Genomic DNA, 20,180 nt, shown 5'->3' with positions numbered 1-20,180 from the left:
TATGTTATTACTCTCAATTACAGTAGAGACTTAGTCCTTTAAAGGAGTTAGTTTAGAAACTTACAAAAATGATTACAAATATGTGCGGTCTTATAAATTATGTTGATTCAAGTTCATAATGCATTATGATTCAGAGGAGTCTTCTGTTTCCTCAGATGTTTTTTATACCTATGCTCTGTTTCCTTCTGCAGAATAATCTTATCTTTTTCCCATTCTTTAAATTGAAGTATAGCTGAAAGTTAGAGGTGTACAATATAGTGATTCACAATATTCAAAGGTTATACTCCATTTATAGTTATTATGAAATATTGGCTACATTGCCAGTGTTGTACAATATGTTCTTATATATTATTTTACTCCTAGTAATTTGTACCTCTTAATCTCCTACCCCTGTGTTGCCCCTCCTGCTTCCCTCTACCCACTGGAAAGCATTCACTTGTTCTTTGCATCTGTGAGTCTTCTTCTTTTTTGTTACATTGACTAGTTTGTTAAGATATTTAAGATTCAAAAAACTTTGATTTGTATAGTTTCATGGTTCCTGACCAATGCTTGGATATTTCATTACTATTTGTTCTTGCAAGCTTGTCTTCTATATCCTCTTTCCTAGAAGGTTCATCAGAGTCTGAAATGATGAAGGTGGTTCAGTTGAACTGCAAAACTTTTATAAGATATCTCTTATAGAAGCCTACTATTAAAACATCCTGAGTTCAGATAAAACAGTATTGATCAATCTGAGTTTTATTTTATCACATTTTTAATTTTTTTCATTTTCTCCTTATGAATACTATGTATTCACAGAATAATTATTTAACATATTGGAGAATTTTTAATTAATAAACCAAATAGGTATAGAATTGTCATTGCATTTTAGCATTGATCAGAAGTGTGACTATGGAAGAACTACTGCTTTATAGACATATTAAAAAAAAAGACATCTGACTTTCATAAATTAATGGTAGAATTACCTGTATATTTTGAGATTCTTCTTGGGGACCAATAATTCCCACAGCGATTTAATGGATTAATTCTGTTTTTTCCATTTCTGTATGAACAGTGTAACGCAGTATGGCATTTTATGAGAAAAAAGTAATATCCTAGGACAGAAGATGTAACATTATTTTTCACATGGGAATGAGACAGGTGAACCATTTTATAAAAGAAGTACATTCTCATTCAGAAATATTGGTAAAGGAAGCAGGTGGAACCAGATAGTATGAGTTTGTGGACTTTGCTGCAAAGGAAGAAAGACTTTTGCAGCCCATACTCCTCTACTTCTGTAGTTTCAAGCTTGGATGGAATTCTTTTGTATAGATGGAGCAACAGGATAAATTATTACATAAGTCAATTTTTTTTAAGTTTCTTTTTTAAAGAAAAAATATACTGGTGAATGCTTTTTATCTTAACAGGAAACAGAGTATTTTAACCTACATATTTTTTGTTCAGAAACTTAAATATAATTTGTTTTCAATAAAATATTTTTAGATTAGAAGAATTAGTTAAATCATATCCCTGAGAACTATGCTAAAGACTGCAACTTAAATTCCTAATGTGTATAAAAACAAGCTTACTCATTTTATTCTTTTGTAATTATGTTTAGAAGTTAGTCTGTGATAACAGGATTTTATTCTTAAGAACATTGTTTTGTGCCTATTTTATGCTCCAAGAAGGTTTAAATATATCAGAGACGTTTTAATTTGCCTCATAAATCTTTATTATCTCATGTGAGGAAGTTAATGCCAGGCATCATTTATTTTACACTAGAAGAATGAAAATAAGGCAAAAGCATCGGCTTCTTAGCATTCTACAACAAATAAAGGCGAGTCAGGTATGATCTGTATCTTATTAAACTGATACGACTTCTTGTTCTAAAGTCTTCTGTAATGTAGAAGGATTATAATATCAGAAATATTTAATGATCTAGAAAAGATCTATGAAACTTGCTTAAGGAGACGTATCAAGAACAGACGGTAATAGGGACTTCCCTGGTAGTTCAGTGGTTAAAACTCCACACTTCCAATGCAGGGAGCATAAGTTTGATCCCTCATAGGATCCTTCATGTCTCACAGTGTGGCCAAAAAAAAACAACAACAAAGAATAGATGGAAATAATGTCACTGCTTTTGCTGACAGAGATTTTCTTTATGCTGTGTTGTTTGTATATGTATTAAAAATAGATGATTTATATTTATGCTGTTTCCAAGTGATACATTATCCTATTTTCTGTTTAAGTGTGTGGCTGTTTTGATGATTACATGTTCTAGAATTGCAAAACCCAAAAACCATACCATTCTAAACTTCCTTAGGTCTTTAGCCTGAAATATTTTTTCTTTCCTTGAATTGTCTGGGGCGGAAACGGAGTTTTGATTTTTCCCAAGAAACGCACATTCTCTTTCCTCTTGTCTCTTGGGTAGTGCCTATGATCAGAAGCCACAAGTGGGAATGAGGCCCTCCAACCCCCCAACACCATCCAGCACTCCAGTGTCCCCCCTGCACCATGCGTCTCCCAGCTCAGCTCACACTTCAAAACCTGACCGCGCCTTCCCAGCTCACCTCCCTCCATCGCAGCCCATCCAAGACAGCAGCTACCCCATGGATCACAGGTAAAGTGCAAGTACCTTATAAAAAGGCTTATTGGAATACAGTCGATTTACAACATGCGTGTTAGTTTCTGCTATACGGCAAAGTGAATCAGTTATACATATGTGTATATCTACTCTTTTTTAGATTCTTTTCCCATATAGGTCATTACAGAGTTGAGTAGAGTTCCCTGTGCTATGAAATACATCCTTATTAGTTATCTATTATATCAATGATAGTATGTATATGTTAATCCCAATCTCCCAATTTATTCCTCCCAACCCCTTATCCCTTGGTAACTGCAAGTACCATTAAAAAAAAAAAAAAAAAGCAAAACTGTTTTTAGCATTCTTGGAAGAAATTCCTTTTACCACTTCCTAGGACCTATAGTAAATTCAAGGTGAGTGTATTAATTTTGCACATCTGTGCAAAATATTTTGAGAGTTTGCTCTGTCTTTAATTTGTGGAGAAGGTCATTTATAAACATTCCTTTATAAACATTTAAATTGGTTGCTAAAATGGAAAATTAATCTATATACTGACATTTGAACATTTCCCTTTCTGTTTGCTTGAATTAAATTGCTTCACTTAAACTTTAAATCAGATCATCCCATTTTTATGAGCATATGTGTGTACTTGTAAAATAAAGTTAGGAGACTAATTTTAGTAGATGGCTTATGGAATTAGGTTCTTTACCTTAGACTGACTGGTTTAGCTGTACATAGTTTTGCAGAAGAGAACTTATATGCCAGAACTCTCTTTCCTCCTTTCCAAGTGATGGATATCTAATGTCAGTAGATGCATGACCCTGAACACTGAGAATATAACATTAAAGTGGTAGAGACTGAATTAGAATTACTTAGAAAGCAACAAGGCAAGACACAACATAGAGCTAGAGAATATGCTATGCTGGGTAATTCTCAACTCTTAGAGATTTAAAAATTTGTGTTTAAATAAAATATTGAAGGATCCTTAGAGGCCTTAATAATACAACTTAAAAGCACAGTTCAGTTGTATACAGCATTTATTTTTTCCCCTTCCACCCTGTACTTATGTAGAGCAAGTGGTGTGTTGGTAAATGGTTAACAATAGGATCTATGGAAGAAAACCCCAAAGACTTTGATCTGTAGCATTTGATGAGTCTGTGATGTAAATATTGCCCGCATGGCAGATTCCAAGCTATCAGTATGACAACCCTGAATGTGGAATTGGAAAGAGATGTATAGTAACATGCCATGAAATAGTAGTATTTCTACCAAACAGATACAACAGGTATAATCTCGAGAGCATGATTAGTATGTTGTGGTTCAGTTGCTCAGTCGTGTCTGACTCTTTGAGATGCCATGGACTGCAGCACACCAGGCTCCTCTGTCCATGGAATTCTCCAGGCAAGAGTACTGGAGTGGGTTGCCATTTCCTTTCCTAGGGGATCTTCCCAACCGAGGGATCGAACCCAGGTCTCCTGCATTGCAGGCAGATTCTTTACCTTCAGAGTCACCAGGGAACCCCAGATTTTAACAATAAGCCTGTGCAAAGGGGTTCTGACACACCATTATCAAAATAACTCAACCAAAGGAATCCTCCAGATCAGCAGAGGAAACCCAAAGATGTGCCACTGGCAACTTTCTTAAAATAAGGGAATACTCAGATCTGCTTTTTATAGATTATTTAATGGGACTCAATCTCAAATTCAGTCACTCTTCTGATATGAGAGGATAAGATGAGAGCATTCATTCTTTCCAGCATGAAACCAAGTAATAATGTTTCTACCTTGGTTTCCATCCCTGTGTCCTCTTGTGCTTTGGTTATGAAACGCTGTCCATTATCTTTCTCTTCTCACCCTGTGGACCTGAGACTTTCTCAGAGTGTAATGGTATGAGCATCTGTGTAAACAGTTTTGTAAATACAGATGAAAGAAATCTTACTGCCGGGTGGGCCATTAAACAGATGCACATTGTGTAGGACTGATGGGGGGATAGAGAGGACGATGCAGAAAAAAGCAAGTTTTGTTTTGTCTACTTCTGGGGACTTCCCAGAGTTCTTGGTACCAAGCCTCTCCCCCCTCAGACGAGGGTCAGAATTAGCGGTGGCGTGGTTGGCACTCTCTGGAGTTCTCTCTTATGGAAGGTGACTGCTGAACAAGCCGTGTGGCTGTTTTTAGGTGACCTAACTGGAGATGCCATAGCCAAATCCATTTGAGTTTCTCTACTTGAAGTCAAATATTTGAGACTGCGAACAGCCGGCCCGGAACTAGGAGAGGGAAGCTCAGGTCTTTTCCCAGTGTCCCCCGTGGAGCGTGGAGGCCAGTACCAGCTGGCCCATCCCAGGAAAATCTCTGAAGCCGTATGTTTCTGGGGAGGATTTCTTGGAGAGCTCTCGCCACCAAATGACAGTCCCTCAGTTATAAATGGCACATTTGCTCTGGGAACAGATCCTGTCCCCAAATAGCCCCCTCCAGCCCAGCACCCAACCTCTCTCAGGGAACACTTCGTGGCCAACTGGGCTGCACCCCACTTCCTCCCCTCAGCCTCTCTCTGCTCCTCGGTCCAGCCCTTTGGCACATTTCCCTGAACCCACTGTGCAGGAGTCCTGTCTCTTTTTCTCTGTTTCCCATCACTGAGACGCTGTTTTTCTGTACCCAAGAGTTCATCAGCATGCTCTCCTTACCCATGCACTGTCTTCCAGAAGCTTCTAAGTCCATTTCTCTTTACCATCAGTCAGAAGAACGTAACCACAAACTTGTAGTTTCTTAGGAAGCATATGTGTGTTGATATATGCATGGTCCTCAGTGAGTACCAACTGGAATCACGTTGACTCCTGCAAACAAATGGCTTGACTTTTTTTTTTAAACAAAGCTTTTAGCAGAAGTATTATTAACTTCTTTGTATGGCTTCCCAAGTGAGCAAGAGTTCTTATTTTCACTTCAAGTTACAATTTTCTCATTCACTCCTTGACAGTTCTTAATGATAATTTCTGTTTCTTTTTTTGGCTAATGAAATAAGCAAGAGAAGGGAAATGAATGCAGTGCCAGTCAGCCTAACTGTTTGGCAATATTTGAGTTTCTAAGTTGGTTTTCTGCAGGTGTAGGTGGAATTTCAGTGCTTTTCAATGGCAGCTGGTGAGGCTAGAGTTAAATCACTGGGTGGAGTGTTCTGAGAAACGCTAAAGCAGTTGCTCTGCCATTCTTTTGCTTTTTCCTTGTTTTCATTTAATGTTACCAAAATTAAATGTTAACTCTCCAAATTAAAGTCACAGGAATGCTTTTAGAAGGGTGTAGGGGAGTTAACAGGCATACATTTGCTCATAGAAATGTCGGATGGTTTATTTTTAAGCACTCCTGGGCATTTTAGAGCACTTTTAACTCTTTAATTAATCCACATCTTTGTGGTGGGTCAGTGGTATTAGGATGAGACACGCAGAACTGAATGATGATGTGATGAGTCAGCCAGTACAGTAGATGACCAAGAAGGAAGGAGTCTAGAAACTCACCGTCAGAAACTGCCGAGGCCTCGGAGCTTCCACGTGACCTAACATCATGACGTGTTGAATGCTATGTGATGCAGGCATGTTCTTTCCATCTTCAGAGGGCTGCCGTAGTATTTTATGCTCATTTTTATCAACCTGATATTTTGTCTGAAACTCTTGGAAGCCAGTCCAGTGTTCTGACAGTAAAGAAGTGGTCTTTAAAAACTAGCTTGGATTCATTCTCTGTAATATTGCCCAGTTTAATTTCTCACTAGAATACAGTGTTCTTTAGGACATTGTTGAAGATGTAAGAGTCCCACCCATTTGAAAAATCCCACCCATTTCCTTTCTTCTTGCCTCAGTAACTGATGGTAAGAAATGGAAAACCATTAAGGAGGTTTTTATTTGGTTGATTTTTTGTTTGTTGATTAGCTTGATAACAATTAAAAGATGATGCAATTTGAGATCAGATTCTTTCCAGAGTCTCTGTTTTGCTTTTTTTTCCTTGTCTATAATTATTTGAACTCACTTCATAAGGAAACTTGGTGAGTATCGAGTTGATTTCTCATGGGGCATTTTAACTGTCAGGGTATGTATTTCTTGCAAATGCTACATTGCTCTCCTTAGGCTTGCTTGATGCCCATCTTTAACTTCTGGTAACATACTGAAATGGTGCTGAATGGAACTAATTAGAAGAGGAACACAAGGTGTGCTATGATTAGAAAGCATGTTGCTACTGAACCAGGAAGGAGAAATCTCATCTTCATTAAAGATTTACACTTTGGGTCAGTCAGCTGGTGTCATGTTCACTAACTAAGCGGTTAAAAATTGTGCCAGTATTTTTAAAGGGTATTCCTTGTTACCTTTTTATTTGAAATGTGCTCTCTTATTCCCCAGATTTCGCCGCCAACTTTCTGAACCCTGTAATTCCTTTCCTCCTTTGCCAACAATGCCAAGGGAAGGACGTCCCATGTACCAACGGCAGATGTCTGAGCCAAACATCCCCTTCCCACCTCAAGGCTTTAAGCAGGAGTACCACGACCCAGTGTATGAACACAGCACCATGGTTGGTGGTGCAGCCAGCCAAAGCTTCCCCCCTCCTCTGATGATTAAACAGGAGCCCAGAGATTTTGCATATGATTCAGGTAGGCCTGTGCTTTAAGTTACATTTATGGTATCTTTTCACTTGCTTGTCCCTTTCATTGGTGTTGGCTGCAGTTTAGGTGGCTCCTGACCGTTTTTTGGTGGAAACTTTCTGATTTATTCCTTCTTTGAATCTTTCTCTTTATGTGAAGGGTTGGACTTTCAAACCATTTTGGCATGAGTCGACAGTTGAAAGAATGTCTAGAATTGAAACCTGTTTGAGGAAAAGTACAATTTGCAAAATTAAGCTCTCTTATCGCAGGCCAGGAAAGTAACAGGGCTGTTCTATTCTTAATTCTGGGCTTTTTTTTCCATTTGCTCCTGTGGCATTATTTAATGACAGTATTTACAGAAGGTGATATTCTGTACTAACTTATTGCTTATTAACTGTTTTTTTCTTTATTGGTATGGCAAGATTCCAAGAGTTCAAAAAGAAGAATTCTTCCATATTGGACAAAGAATAGCAAAAATAGCAATAATAGAGCTTAGCTCTCATCTCACTGAGCCAGAAAGGCCCTGCTAAGTAGTATGTCAAAATGGAGAACTGGAGTTACCTGGAAATAAAGAACATTTTCATCTATTGTTAATGTTACCAAAAACTTTGCCTATATTCAACCTTGAGAACTCAGAAAAATTACTTAATCTGTGTTCATTTTATTTTACAAAATGAATACATTCAAAATGAATTACATTCAAAATACACTTACAAAATAAAGTGTCTTATATTGAAACAAAATGAATTTTTTTTACAAAATGAATACATTTTGAATTGTCTTACAATTCAAAATCAAGACACCTGCCTTTCAGAAATCTTGGGAATTTTGAAAAATAGTGTGAAATAAAAGCTAATGCTTCTAAGAAGGGCACCAAGCAGAAAAATTGCTAACATTACTATAAGCATGATCAATAGATGGTTGTAGACTTAAAAATATTTGAAAGCAAAGTGACTTCCTTTCACGTGGATACAGTTATGGATATTCTTTATGAAGGAACTATTGCTTCTGTAGGCATAACTCTGCTGAGTTTTTCTATCAGTTCCACTTGATGAAGGAAATCTGTCTCCTGGTCTTGTTTCCTTGTCTCAAGTTAACTTGTATAAAGTTACCTGTTTCATTATAAACTGATCTTAAAGCTCAGCAAGAAGGAGCCCTACTGAGAGCCTCCTTCTGGCCATCCTGTCTCATTGGATAAGAAGTTCAAAGAACTAAGGGGAATTTCTGCTGAGAGACTGACTCTACTGCTGGAAGGTACGCTAGCTGCCCAGGACCCATGCCTTCCCTGCCCAGTCAGCCCTGAGTCTACGTCCAGGACCGGAGCAAGTTCATCCCAGGCCTGGTTACACAGAGCACATTGCTCTTGTGTATACCTCTTAAGTCCAAGAAGGTGGCCAAGGGGCAGCTGTTTGTGAGAGGATGAGGATGGGGCTTGGTTGTAGCCATAGGTTTGGTGTGTGAGTCCTGTGGTATGGAGCAGTGTGGGCTTGAGGGATATAGGAAGTGAGGCAGGAAATGGGTGGGCTGGGGTCTGAAGACTGAAAATGCTCCATACCATTTTCTCTTTCAGTTCTCATCCTAGAAATTTCCCCAAAGTCAAGGTTTGACCTGGCCTTCCAAGTTGCTATGTTGTCACATTTTCAAATAGGAAAAGAGAACGTTATTTATGTATAAGTTTGTTGGACTGATTCATGGTTTTAAAAGTTGTTTGGTTTTTTTTTTAGATGCTTTTGATATGGACCATTTTTTAAATCTCTGTTGAATTTGTTACAAGATTGCTTTTGTTTCATGTTTTGGTTTCTTGGCTGCTAGGCATCTGGGATCTTAGTTCCCCAACCAGGGATCAAACCTGCACCCCTTGCCCTGAAAGGCAAAGTCTTAACCATTGGACCACCAGGGAAATCCCCATATTGTTCTAAAAATTTAAACATATGGTGTGAGGGACTTTATTTGAATGCTTGTCCCAGACCCTGTAATTTCAAGACCATCCTAAAATGTACCATAGTGGTTATAGTTTAGAACCTTTTATATTTGTCTATGATTTATGTGCATAATTAAGAACCCTGCACTACAATGGGCTTTATTCTAGATAAGGTTTGTTTTTTAATGTAAATTTCTAATCCTGTTAACTGATGTTATCTTGATTCTCCAAACCACATTTTAATTTGCTACACAGTTTCTTGAATTCATTGTGATTTCAAGAAACTTTACATGTAAATCATTTAAAATAGCCCAAATAATTGGTTCAGTAGGACCTGCAAGGCATAGCATTTTTAGAAATTTCTTCATGTTTTCTAGAAATGATTTTATATCTCAGAAAGATTATAATTGGACTCATTTTCTTGATTCTTTGGTTTTCCATATATTTATATTATTATATGTAAATATGCATATATTTATATTATATAACATTCTCCTTATATTTATATCATATGTAAAATTATATATAACATGGTATTGAGAATGTGTAACTTTTCTTAAGGAGATATGAACCAAATAAAAAGATTTAAGTAATCCAATGAGGGCAAAAAAAAAAACAACAACAAAAAAAACCTGATACTGTGAGGTTTAATTGCATTAGTTTTGGGCCATATGTAATATAGAGTTCTAAGTCAGTTGCTGTCTGGCCTTCAGAGGCACAGATTCAGTTACTTACAACCAAAAAAGGATAGTCCATTCTTTAGCTCAGCCTGCTAGAATCAGATACCATCAATTGGAAAGCTTAGACAGCAGACATTTAACTCTCACAGTTCTATAGGCTGGAAAGTCCAAGATCAAAACTGCCAGCAGATTCATTTCCTGATGAGTCTCCTCTTCCTGACTTGCAGATTGCTACTTACGCACTGTGTCATCAAGTAGCAGAGAGCGACAGAGCTCTGGTCTCTCTTTCTCTTCTTATAAAGATACTAATTCCACCATGAGGGCCCCACCCTCATGACCTGGTCTTATTCTAATTACCTCTCAAAGCTCTCCTCTCCAAATACCATCATGTTAAGCATTAAAGCTTCACAATGAACTTTAGGGGACTTGATCATTCAGTCCATAAAGAGTGCAGTATCCTATTTTAAAGGTACATAGGGCATCTTTTTTGTAAGTTACCATCTACCTTGCAAATGACTTGTGGAATATTTGTTTAATATTTAAGAAGTTGTTAATGTATGTTACTTTCTCCCCTTTAAATTATATTTCAAGTTGTTAAAGTTGGACAGTACCTTTGAATTCTAATTTCAATATTGCCAATACGATACAGTTCAGTTTTGCTTGAATAGTTAAATAGTAAATCCATCTTCTGAATGGGTGTGGTCTAAAGAACTATAGTAACTGTGTAACAGGGCTGATGAAAAATTAACCTGTGCCTTTCAAGATGTGTTATTCTGACTTCCCAGTTGCTGCATATGGCAGTCATTGCTGTCACAAGTATGATCTCCAGATATTTTGTTTTATTGTCTTTAGTTCTTGCATCCTTGCTGGCAATTTATTAGTCTTTTTTAGAAAATTTAATGTATTTATCACTGAATCATTGAGTGCTTAGTTGACTTACTGACTTTGAACAAATAGCACATTAGAAACTACTTTATGTGATTTAAAGACAATGCGAAAAACATTTCATAATCCTTTTATTCAGCATCTATGATCCACAGATTGTCCTTTAAGAAGGCCTCTAGAACTCTTCATTGCTTAATTCAATATAACATAAATGTTGTGAAAATAAAAGAAGCTTTGTAAGTGAAAAGGCAACATGATTATGCTCTAATAAAGCCTGACATTAATTATGACATGGGAAATGGAAGGTCTATTAGTCATAATTATAATTACAGGAATGCAATTTCAACTGCTGAGTATTTAAGCTAAAAATTACAAAATATTATGTTAGTAGAGTAGAAATTTATATGAAGAGAAAGGGAAAAAAACTTGGATCAGAGGGCTCTGAAAAGATAAAAAACAATTGATATTTAGGGCCAATTTGATGAACCAGTACAATATGATCATGATTATAATATTAAGTTCTCAACAGTCCAGTACAATAATAGATGTAATTATCTATTATTGTTGTTTTCCTTCTCTGTGTCTCTAGCCTAATATCGCTACACAAAGCAGGGACACAGGCTTTTTGTTGGTTGGTTGGGTTTTACTGAATCCAATCCGATTTCTTCTTTTTTGCCCCTGTGGCCGAGTGACTCCGTAAAAAGAATTGAATAAGCACTGTGTGCCTCATCCATATGAAGTGCATCCAATACAGTGCTCTATTTAAATAAAATTGTGGCTGTTTTCCCATTTGCATACTCACAAATGAGGTTTTGCAGATTCTGAATGCCCAATGAAGTAAATATTTTAGATATTCGCAACAACATATTTTGTTAGAATTTATGTGTTCATTGATTGGTCTTTCGTTTTGGTTTTGGAGAGCTAAGGGTAGTATTTTTAGGAGAGTGGTGAACACATGAAACTAAAGTTTAACTCAAGAAAATATCAGCACAAAATGTTCATACACTTTGATCAGGTTTTTTCACTGTCAGAAAATCATCTTATGGAAGGGAAGACACATGATGAATATTTAGTGGTGGAGGAATATCATAGAGCAATTGGTAATGTAAGTTATGGCTCTCAATAGCAAATATTATGCAGTCATTAGAAGTCAGACTTTTAATAATATTTAATGAAATGAGACTATTGAGTAAAAAAATTATACATGTCAGCTGTGGCTCAGGCAAAAATAAGACCCAGTATAGAAATACTGTAGCACTATATATGCCGTGATATTATCGTCAGTATCTACTTTGTCTGTACAGTGCTTTGTCTTTTAATTGTGCTTAGTACAGCTTTTCTAATCAGAGTACAGTATTAAATTGTCAAGTATCAACCAATTTAGAGTTGAAGAAGAAAAGTGTCCAAGTTAATCACATCAGTCCCATAAGTAAAAGGAAGGCTAAATAAAGAAGGACATAGTCTCATTTGTTGCAAACCTGGCTTTGTATTCCTTTGTTTCCAGGGCTGCCTTAGAGAGGGAGGAGAATGAATATGATCCTTGGTCAGTTTCAGGTTCATCCTTGCACTGTGCTGGCAGTCCCCATTATTTAATGCTCTTATGTTACTTTGCATTTGGGGTTGTTACTAAAAATCTTAACCCAGTAGTTGATTGGAGAGGTGATACCTTAATAAAGTGTTTTTAACACTCAGGGCCTATTCTGTTACTTTAATTAATTTGAAAAACTGCCTCCCCCCAATGTGGTGGGGCAGTTTTAGCCAGGAGCTGGGAATGAAGAAGGGAAAGAACTTTCAGAGACAGGAAGAAGGGTTTCTGAAATAAGAAAATGGGGAAAAGCACGTGCTTGTAGCTTTAGGAGGGAAGGAAGTAGTTCAGGAGGGTAGGGGAGAAAGCTGGGATCCTGTTTTCTAAGGAAAATGTTTCTGTAGTTTGTAATTGTGTTTTTTAGGCTCATTCCCTCTGGTACTGATGAGGCCTTCTTTCAGTTTGGAGGCATGTCACATGTATGGGTTGGCAAATGCAGCATTCTTTTCAGTTGGGAAATTGACACAAATAGCTGTTTCGTAGAATCATAAGTCTTTAAGCTCATGAAAGCTCTTGGGGATCACCTCATTGAAATTCCTTCTTTACACTCCACTGTAGAGATAGAATGTCCAAGGCTTATTCAGGTTAACTTACCATCAGTTGCACAGCTCTGTGAAACAGCCTTGGCTTTCTTATTCTTAGTTAGTGTACAGTTCACAGTCTTTCTATATAATTGTCCAAAGTAAAGTTCTTTAATTCATAATTTGTTAGATGTCGTATTTATTCTTCTCTCTAATTTTAGCCTGAATATTTGCATTTGATTTTAAAAAGCTCTACATGATACAGGGTAATGAAAGCATTTGCACTGAAACCTAAGGGATGCTTTTCCTAATTTGAAGGCATTCATTTCATGTTAGATAGTCCTCAAATTTTATTCTGATTGTTAGGTACTCACTGTTGTAAGATAGGAAGATATAAAACCTCAAATGATATTTTGGATTAAAATGTGTTCTGTCTCCTTTTTAAAAATACACCATAAACATCATCAAAATTTGAGATTGTCAGATAAGTGACTTTTCCTAATAGTTCTTCTGAAAAAGGATGAATGATAATTAGAAGGAAAGGTAGCAAATCAGTGTCATAGCCAGCTAAAGAATTCTTTGATTATGTAAACTTTGGGTTTGTCTGAGCCTTCTTTCTTAGTGCACTTCACTCTTTGAAAACACTTGATTGCTTGATGGCTTAAAATACAAGAGTCATTTTCAAACTGGTGTCGGCTCAATCTATTTTTTAGTAGAGAACTTATGAAGAACTGTAATATGTAAAGAAAGTTTACATTTGGAAAAATAAGGTGGGCCTTTTCTCACTTTCATTTTTAAATCCAAGCAACCCTTTTTATGTTCACCATATACTTCTTCATCATCTGAGGACTTAATGAATGCCAGTAGACAAACCTTCAAATTTAGAGAATAATTATCTGTTCTTAGCATGTAGAAAAATTATATGTAGGCAGAGAAATGATAAAATAAATGCAAAATATTTAGCTCATGTTAAATATGTTAAAAACTAGAAATGTGTTTAACTTTCAACTGTCAGAACTGACAAATATATCTGGTACTCACATAGGCCCAAGCTGGCACTGCAGTCATCGAGTTAAATAGTCTTGGGTTTCTGAAATGGTGAGAGAAAATTTTTATGTTGTAAATGTTATTCTGTGTTTTGCTGTGTTGATGGGTACTCATCTTAAATAGCAAAGAAAATAGAGAAGTAATTCCTAACATTGCTCTTCGTGAGCATTCTTGGAATTTTCCTTGTAAAATTTAGAATATGGTTTTAAATTTATGGGATGAAATCAATAGCTAGTAGAGCAAGAAAAAGATAATTATTTTCTGCAGCCACATAGAAATATGAGTAAATAGTGCTTTGTTGGGTTGAAGACAGGGCCTCATCAACTGGTTCAGCTTGCTCAAAATTGAAAACAGACAGTTCAGAAGGCTAAATTTACTCAGTAGTTTATTTCTAAATTATTACTATTCTGATTGTTACTACTACTACTATAGTAATATCTTAGGAATTCTGTCATCAGGATATCTTATTTTTTTTTTATTGACTCCTTTATAAGAGGAGATATGTATTTATTTTAGGGAAATTGCCCTCCTATATGTTTTATGATAAGTATTCTTACATGCTTAATGAACAATTGGTTTATACATAAGTAAACAACCAAAAATATCATACAAGAAATAATAATGAGTGGAGTGAAGGCAAAAGAGAACTGTTGAAAACGCTAATTAGATTTAGACGGGACCGTGAGAGTAGAAGGGCTCCTGATACTTATTTTACACTTCCAGCTCGACCATAAAGCTTTGTCGTTTCCAAAATGGGAGGCCCCGAGGCTGATAATTATAACTCTAATTTTTAAAAAGATGAAATAATGACATTTGTAAATTTTCAGCTTTACTTCATTATTTTTCCTTACATATCTTTGAACCACCATGAAAACTAGTTCTAAATACTGAAATTTTTTTTAAGCCTTGAAAAAAGAATATTATTCAAGAATTAGTAATTGAATATATATTGACTCTTCAGTATTCTTCTGTTCTGTATTCTCTGTGGATGACATAATCTAGGTTTCCTTACCATCTCTCCTCCTGGCTATGTCAACTATTTTAATTTTAGTTCAAAGTTAAATATGGTGGTAACTTTATTTTCTATCATTCTATTTGGCAGATATTAGAAATTATAAGATAAATATTAAATTATTATAACATCGTATTAGGAAATCTTGCATACATTTAAAACCAAAGACCATTCATTTTTCGTGTTCCTTCTCATTCCTTCTTCTGTAGGCATAATGAAGATTCCTTGAGAAACCAGTTAAAGATCTATCCAGGGATTGTTGACTGCAGCCATTTTGCAAAATGGCTTCAGGTCACTGGAAGAAAGAAGTATTTTCTTCTTTCAGAGTCAAGGACCAAGTTACAGATGGCTGATAAAACCCATGATATGTTTTACCAGTATTTGGTAGTGGACTGAGTCTTTACAAATCGTTCCCTTAATTGCTCATAAATAGCTTTCTTCCCTCCTAAAAACTCTAGATATTTTTAAGTATTGCCATCTTTAGTAATTTCCAGTGTAGGGATGATTATGGTTCCATGAACTTTGGCCTTTTGTACCTGATATTTAATACTCTCAAAGGCCAAGCCTTGGCCCTACTCCATGACAGAACATCGTTTGCTTATGGTCACATTTTCTCCAGAAACATGGCAACTGATTTTTTTTTCCCTCTTAACATTAAAATTGTCACTCAAAGAATTGGAAAATCACTTGGGAATTGAAAGGAATGAGTTATTGGGTCATTCAGAAAATAGTAACATCTTACCTGTTTCTCCGACATCCAAAGATAATTTTCTTTTATTCAGCCAGTTACTTGTGGATTAGTAGGTCACATAATCTCTGATTTTTAGGTGCTTCAAATGTGAAAAGTGATGATGGTGTCTTCCTAATTGATCTTGTTATTATAACAGAGGTCATGGATTGGCCTCACAACTTGACATTGCCTTTTTTTGCTTATCAGATCTCATATGAGTTTTCCTAATTCAGTTCTGAGTGAAAATAGCAAATCTCTCCAAGATTTGGTCCACTCTGTCAGTTTTTCTAAGAAATACTTCAATATGCTCTAAATCTACAGTTACAGTAAGTGGCATTGGCTAGTGATTTGATTTGAGAATTGAGACCATGGTCTGGATTTACTCTTTATGCATTAACACAGGTCAAATGGACAGGGACTGCATTTTAAGTCAGTAATGGAAGGCTGAAGGCTGTTTTAAACCAATCATATCAGTTTTACCCATGACTGATTGATCCCTAGAGGCAGAGCCCTGTAAGCATTTCTCTTACATGAATGGACTCTATAGAGCCTGGAGTTTCATTCATAAAATGGAGACTGAAAGGAAAAACATACAGACGCACACACACACAGACACACTCTGACTCTCTGGAATGTCCATTTATACAGAGCTGAAGGGTGTAGTGTTCCATCAGCTGCTGCTTCTGCCAGTTGACTGGAAGTAATGATTAATGCTCATTGGTCCTGCCTGCATGTAACCTGACACTATTTATGGCCGTGCAGTGTTCATAATGTATAGTGAACGGAGAAGACAACATTCTCAAATCAGAAACATAAACAGGAACTTGTGGGTCTGAATTCCATTCAAATATGTCATTTCAGCCACACAGTGTTTGTCTAACTTGGATTTTACAGGCAGGAAAGGGGGAAGGGAGGGATGGTTGGCTTGTGAGTTGTACTAGCATGAAAAAAGGGAATTAGAACGGGGAGAGGAGTGTACTTTTTTAGGGTGGGATTTTTAGTTTCTTTTTAAAGAAAATGACCACGATGCTTAGGCCCAGAAATGCTTATTCCAAGTGGGTGAAATGAATATACAACTGTTTTCACGTGTGCAACTTAAGATTTGCAATTAAATGAGACAGTTTAAGGAAATACATTTGAATCTCTCCCTGTGTGTGTTTCATAAGTGAATAAGAGAGGGCAGATAAATATTGTTTTACGAGTGTATGTATCTGAGTATATATTTTTAGGTTTGGAATATTGTTATAGAATTTTTTATACTCTATCCTTTAGTGACTTACCTATTTAATAGTTTAGAGAAAAAGGAGACTTTATATTTCATAAAATATTTTTACCTAACATGTGTATAACTTAGTGGAAATCTTTTCAAGGAACTTTTGTCAAATTAAATGGCTCATTATTGTTGTTATACTGTATGTGCGTTTTCTATTGAATTACTTCTAATACAGTCTTGAAAATTTTACAGAGACAGCTATTCAAAGGCACATGTGAAAAACAGAGCCAGGCAAAGCTAAAAGAATGACATGCATGTGTCATTGTGATGGATTTACTGTTCTCTGAAGTTTAGAAAAGTATCCTTAAATGTTCCTTTCTGCTAACCCTTCCACTCAGTGTGGGCGCTCACAGTTCACTGTTTTCATCCACTTGTTTTTATTATTCTTAGTGTTAGAAAATAAAACCACCCACTTTGTATGACACTGGAAACATTATACTGAACCCTGGACCTGTTAGCTGTTTACTGCTGGTGTCATGCTGAGCGGGTGGTGTTACCTCTTTTGTCCTCAGCTGCGTCATTCATAGAAAGGGACAGATGATCCCCACACCTCTTGCGTTTTTGTGCTGCGGTCCATGGGGCCGCAAAGAGTTGGACAGGAGTGAGCAACTGAACTGAACTGACTGAAGGATTCAACATGACTGTGCTTGTAAAATGCTCAAGTACTAAGGGTCCAGGCAATTATAAAAAGGATTTCTGCTGGTATGATTTTTATCCTCTCGAGATTTCCTCCAAGATTGTTGCTAGTTCTTGAATGAAATGCCACCGTGATAGCTAACATTTACAAATACACTTTGGTGCTAAAGGATAAGACAGAATAGAGATGTTCTTACATTAAAACAATCATGTTGTGTATGGCCGATAAGACACTGTAGTATTAGGACGTTTCTAATTTAATGAAACAATCCTACTCAACGTATTACTAGGACTACCCGTGTTCAAAGCAAGTAGATGAAATCATCTGAATCCTGTGGTGATCCAAGGAGAAATGAAAGTGAGAGGACAAATTCATGATGTATTTTTTCAGATCACGTGGATTCCAGAAAGGGAACAATTCAGTATTGAAACTCATCATAAAAAATTCCCCCACCTCAGAAATTGTTTCGTGGCTTGTTTGGGCAACTAATGGTATCTTTTCTTTTAAACTTCTACTAGTTGTCAGAAGTTTAAGACTAATATTAATAAATAGTCAAGGTTAAAATTGTGCTTATTTTATGAAACTGTATTTCCTATCATTTCAGCTTTATTTTCAACTCTTGACAACGAAACCTCCACAGGCCTGTAAAACTTGTAAAACAGTGAGCCAACTAGATCACAATAAGCCAATCCTGTTTGAATGTGGTTGTTATTTGTGTAGGATATTGTCCTCACCCTAAAAACAGATGCTTCCAAGAGAAGTTTGTGGTACAGTCTATGCTGTTATTTTAGATTATGTTGTTCAGTCACTCAGTCATGTCTTACTCTTTGCGACCCCATGGACTGCAGCAAGCCAGGCTTCCCTGTCCTTTAGTTCTTTTAGATTATATAGCCTTTAAGTTTTAAAAACATCTGACTGCAGATCACTGTTTTATGCTTTTTTTTTTCTTTTGTAAAGCTTTGCAAACACTATTCTAGGCATACAAAGACTGACATAATTCTCTTTCTGTCCTCAAAAACGTAATCTCCTATGTCATCAGGAGATTCAGTACATCTGAACTGTGACAAAAGAAATATCTCTGCAGATTTTACATTATTTATTTTTACAGTGTACTAAAAATCCTAATGACAAATTTCCCATCTAAGTGTGAATGAAGTAAAACTCCAGCTTTTCTGCCTTCTTCACATGAGTTTCAATGACTACGTTGTTACATTCACATAGAAATTTTGTGAGTGACAACAGACACCTCTTATAAAACTTGACTTTTTTGCCATCACACTTGATTTCGCCACACTTTAATCCAAACATACTAATACTGGGCCTTACTTTTAGAACTAATTATTTTCAGGTTTGTTACATAATAGAAAGATTGTATGGGTGTAAAAAAAAATTATCACATTAGCATCTTTTTCAGGGAACTTGATAAAATATGTTTTCTTGATCAGCTATACAAAAATCTATTCATGTGGCAAGTGGATATGCAGAGTCAAAGGATGATACACTAGTATGTATGTGAATAGTTTTGCTTTTAAATACATCCTTATGAAGTTTATGTTATTTATGTACCCTGGAAAACCTTCTGATTTTAAATGTTAAACTGTGAGTTTGCCAGGAAATGAGTAGAAACAAAAAAATTAAATTTAAGACAGACAAAACTTAGGCAAGATCTGTCATAATACTCATGTTTCTTGAATGAAGGTGATGTCATTAGTTCTTGGTACAGCTCAATATTTTTTTGGTAAATGTTTTTGCAAAACTTATTTAAACTGCTATGTTTACATTGAAATGCGCACACACACAAACATATTTCTCACCAAGTACCTGTTAATTTCTGATGTATGTCAACATACTCATTTTGGCCCTGGGCTTTTAAAGTGCTAAATTTTCCACTGTCATCATTATACATTAAACAAATTTAGGTGAACTTGATTTTCTCATATCACCTCCTCAAGGAGTGAGTTAGTTACGTATGTAATCAATCCATCCCTGCATTGCACACTGATATGAAAGTAAAAATCACATTAAAATACAACATCCAATGTTGTACTATTTTACTGGGATTTCTCATTTACTCTTAGAGATTTGAATGCTTAATTAAGTTATCACACCGGTTATTTTTTTTTAGGAATTTAACTACCAGCATCAAATGAAAGTGAGGTGCTTTTCCTCTTAATTAGAATTTGCAATCTGGAGTGTTTTCAGGTTTGTACACTATTTTATAACAAACAGTTTAAAGACATTATAGGGATGTCTCATACAAATGTGGCAGATAGTTCCTCTCTGATCTGGCCTGTTCAGCTCCTAGAAACTTTAGGCTAACCATGCCCTGAAGAGGAACCTTCATTCCGTGCAGGGTAGCACTTAGGCAAACCAGAAAAGTACCTGGCAAATGCACAACTGCCCTTTGTGGGCAGATCTTTGGTAGAGCTTCCCAAATCAGTGTTATATTTCCCAATGCAGCTGTAAGTGCGGGTCAAGAAACAGAAACTGAGTTTTTAGTTTCATACCTTCATATCTTTATTTAAAGGAAATTTTAACAGTATTACTAAAGGTGAAGATTAATCAAGTCAGGTGGTTTAGGGTGTTGGTTTACTCTTAACTTCCCCCACAGTGATTAGGGCATTAAAGTAACAACAGTGTTCCGCTGCTTTGCATTTTTGCAGCATATTAGATCAGCTTTCATCACCATGAACTCATCTGTGACAAATTATA

At 36.1% G+C, this 20,180-nt stretch overlaps 1 protein-coding gene across 6 annotated transcripts in view; it reads left to right on the top strand.

Moving 5' to 3' along the window:
- ETV1 (ETS variant transcription factor 1) overlaps positions 1–20,180 on the top strand; it is a 94,728-nt gene that overhangs the window by 50,467 nt on the left and 24,081 nt on the right. For all 6 annotated transcript variants that reach the window (XM_043872961.1, XM_043872960.1, XM_043872959.1 and 3 more), the window contains 2 exons: positions 2,411–2,599; positions 6,939–7,186. In XM_043872961.1, coding sequence (XP_043728896.1) covers positions 2,411–2,599; positions 6,939–7,186 — 437 coding nt within the window. The remainder of the gene's footprint in view (positions 1–2,410; positions 2,600–6,938; positions 7,187–20,180) is intronic.

The sequence above is a fragment of the Cervus elaphus genome, chromosome 18 (assembly GCF_910594005.1).
Source record: "Cervus elaphus chromosome 18, mCerEla1.1, whole genome shotgun sequence".
Lineage (NCBI taxonomy): Eukaryota > Metazoa > Chordata > Mammalia > Artiodactyla > Cervidae > Cervus > Cervus elaphus.
Note: the sequence above shows the minus strand (reverse complement) of the source record. Positions and strands in the feature narration are given on the sequence as shown.